We start from the raw sequence: 3,049 nt of genomic DNA, 5'->3' as shown, positions 1-3,049 counted from the left end.
GTGGGAGTGACCCTGTTGATCTCATATTTGTTTTAATTTTCTTGTGTAATCCTCTCAGTTATCACTCAAGTGATCTGAATTACAATTGATTTCAATTTGACTCTTAATTTTTCTGTTGTTACTATAATTATTATTTTAAATAAATTAATTAATCCCAGTTCACAAACATCCTTATTCACGTGTTGACTTTAATTTCCCCTGCTATATCTTCACATTTATGGATTGTATCTAAAATTCCATCCAACCATCCATTTTCTGACACTCTTTTCCTAGTGGGGTCACGCGTGGTGCCTATATCTAGCTGTCTACGGGCGAAAAGCGGGGTCCACCCTGGAGAGGTCGCCAGTCCATCGCAGGGCAACACAGAGACAACCAACCATTAACTCACACCTAAGGAGAATTTAGAGAAGCCAATTTAACTAACAGTCATGTTTTTGGACTGTGGAAGAAAGCCGGGGTACCCGGAGAAAACTCACATATGCTCATGGAGAACATGCTAACTCCATGCAGAAATACCCCGGGCTGGGAATCAAACCCACAACCTTCTTGCTGCAAGGCAGCCGTGCTAATCACTGAGCACTGAGCAGCCCACATCCTAAAATATGAATTATATTTTTCAGTTTAAACAAAGATATGAAATAATACATTATACCAAACAATGGCTTAAATCATGTTATAGGTCATCAAATCAGTTTAGTCTGTCAGAGGCTGCCTGTAGTGATTATAATGTCCAGCAGGTGTCAGTATTCAGTGACACAGTATCGACACAATAGCAAAACAATTTGCTAATTGTGTCGAAACGCAAACAAGAGCTCAGATCTAAGGAGTGGCTTAGGGTAGGTTAACCACTAATCCTAGGCTTGGATTAGTTTAGTCTGCCATTAATGTAATCTATATTATGAGGAGTGGCTGGAAATACTGACATTTATTATGACATTCTGATTTTTTTGAGCTTTACTTGTTTTCTTAGTCGTCATATTAACAGCTTAGTTATTTAACAGACCAGTGAAAAGCACGAAACATTTTTAAATACAGAGTTTCAAAAGGATTCCTACCATAGAGCATATTTCCCACTGAAAATAGCGGGTAAACGAGTGTTTTTCAAACATGGGTTGATCCGCTAACAAAGGGCATTCGGCTCCCTCCCCATTAGCAATAAAAGCTGGTCTAACCAGTCGCTGGCAGCTGCGTGGACTCTGTACCCCTGCGACTGGGTGTCTGGTGACACCATCATGCAGGGTTAACATTCATGATGTCACCAGTGTGACGCAAAACCGAAAAGTAAACAATGGAGAGCAACATTAAATGGAGCCAGAGTGTAGTCAGTGAGCTTTATTTTTTGCTCTATTAACTGTCTGAATCCTTCTCACCAGAGCTGCTCCATGTTTATCGAATGGAAACTGACATGTTTCCGCGACTGGCACTGTGTGTTGACGTCCGTATGTTGAGCTCAATGATGTCACGTGATTTAGCAGGTCAGCGGCTCTGGTCTTCCCACAGCATGCGGATGAGAGCCGAGGCGATTTCAACACTCGCCGAGTCGTTTGACCCGGGTAGACGCGTCACTGAGCTGTTCCCACTGCCACTAAAAGACGATTGTTCCTGGGTTAACAACAGGTTTTTCAGCCTTAGGGGAACCACTGAATCCAAACTAGTTTAGTTTTCAGGGTTTTTAAAATTTAATATAACAGAACAATATTAACATATATCATGAAGATCAACTTAAATTGTTCATTTCTTTCCTAATATTTGTGGTTTCTGTATTTTAACTGATCATAACTGAGTAAAAAAGAAAACAGGCTGAACTATAAAAGTGCCGCGTCGTCCTGCGTTGCCTCTGGTTGTAACTGATCAACTAATGCGAACGCTGCTTTGTCATGTGACAGGAAATCTTTGCACTGGTCTGGGAGTAAAGAAGAAGAAGAAGATGATGTATGTGACCACAAAAAATGCAGGTAAAGGGTTTTTTTCTGTGATTTTGTTTTTTAATTTCCTCAGGATTGTATTTTTTCTAACCTGTTTATCTCCTTTAACCAGAGTTTGACCGACATGAAATCCTGCTGTATGAGGGGGTGGCAAAGGTCCCACCATTCAAAAGGAAAACCCTGGTTCTGATTGGAGCTCAGGGCGTCGGGAGGCGTCGGCTTAAAGCCAAGCTTCTGCTCAGAGATCCTCAACTTTTCGGCACCACCATCCCATGTATGAATTCTGACTAGTTTAAAGGATTTTATCTATTATCTTCAGGATTATTCGATGCATTGATAACAATGTCTGTCATGCCTAGACTCTTTGCTTTTAGCTGCAGTTTTCATCTTTAAATACTATGATAAAAATCCCAAGTAAAAAAGCTTTGCTTCCTGGGTTAGAAGCCTTGAATCAGCTGTGGTTTCGTCTCATCCAGACACGTCCAGGAAGCCTAAAAAGGGTGAACGTGAGAGTCGAATGTACGCTTTCACAAGTCGCTCCAAGATGGAGGCCGACATCAAGAATGGGCGTTACCTTGAATATGGAGAGTATGAAGGCAACCTGTATGGGCTGAAGGTGGACTCGATACACGAGGTGGTGGAGGCAGGACGAGTCTGCATACTGGACGCCAACCCACAGGTAGGCGGAGACGCATACCGGGGGGCCGTTTCACATGTATCCTCCTGTTTGGTTGACCCGGGAGTCTAAATTCATCTGCAGCTATTTAAACGATTCCTTGCCAGTTATTATAAAACAGGACAGTCTTATTGACTGCATTTCTAAAAAAAAAAAAAGGCCATTTTTATTTGGATAGTTTTCCTTCTCTCATTGAAGAAATCATCATTTATATAAATTCGGCTTTAATAAAAGCAGAACACATAAATACTTAAGGGGGTTTTTTCACAGGAAAACAGGCAATAAGAGTTAAATTATAAATCTGAGATGAAAGAAAAAAAAATCCAACCACTTAGTAGGATTATGTTGATTTTGTTAGCAAACAAAGATTTATAAAAAAAAAAAAAAAAAAAAATCGCAATACTACCAAGAATCCAAAGTAAACTCAAAATCTCAATATATATCTGCA

The 3,049-nt window shown here is 40.3% G+C and overlaps 1 protein-coding gene across 1 annotated transcript; it reads left to right on the top strand.

The window, feature by feature from the left end:
* The first annotated feature begins 1,774 nt into the window (after window positions 1-1,774).
* Window positions 1,775-2,673, top strand: LOC107081040 (MAGUK p55 subfamily member 2-like). The gene is made up of 3 exons (XM_015369253.1): window positions 1,775-1,955; window positions 2,038-2,199; window positions 2,402-2,673. Exons 1-3 carry the CDS (start codon window positions 1,859-1,861, stop codon window positions 2,671-2,673), a joined length of 531 nt encoding a protein of 176 aa, XP_015224739.1. The 5' UTR covers window positions 1,775-1,858.
* The last annotated feature ends 376 nt before the right edge of the window (window positions 2,674-3,049 follow it).

The sequence above is a fragment of the Cyprinodon variegatus genome, unplaced genomic scaffold, assembly GCF_000732505.1.
Source record: "Cyprinodon variegatus isolate N-32 unplaced genomic scaffold, C_variegatus-1.0 Scaffold2743, whole genome shotgun sequence".
In the NCBI taxonomy this organism is placed as follows: Eukaryota; Metazoa; Chordata; class Actinopteri; order Cyprinodontiformes; family Cyprinodontidae; genus Cyprinodon; species Cyprinodon variegatus.
This window is presented reverse-complemented; position numbering and strand designations above follow the sequence as displayed.

Coding starts and splice junctions, on each gene's coding strand:
- LOC107081040 (XM_015369253.1), top strand. CDS start 1,859: ATGCGAACGCTGCTTTGTCATGTGACAGGAAATCTTTGCACTGGTCTG. Junction 1,956..2,037: donor TGTGACCACAAAAAATGCAG/GTAAAGGGTTTT, acceptor TCCTTTAACCAG/AGTTTGACCGACATGAAATC. Junction 2,200..2,401: donor TTTCGGCACCACCATCCCAT/GTATGAATTCTG, acceptor CGTCTCATCCAG/ACACGTCCAGGAAGCCTAAA.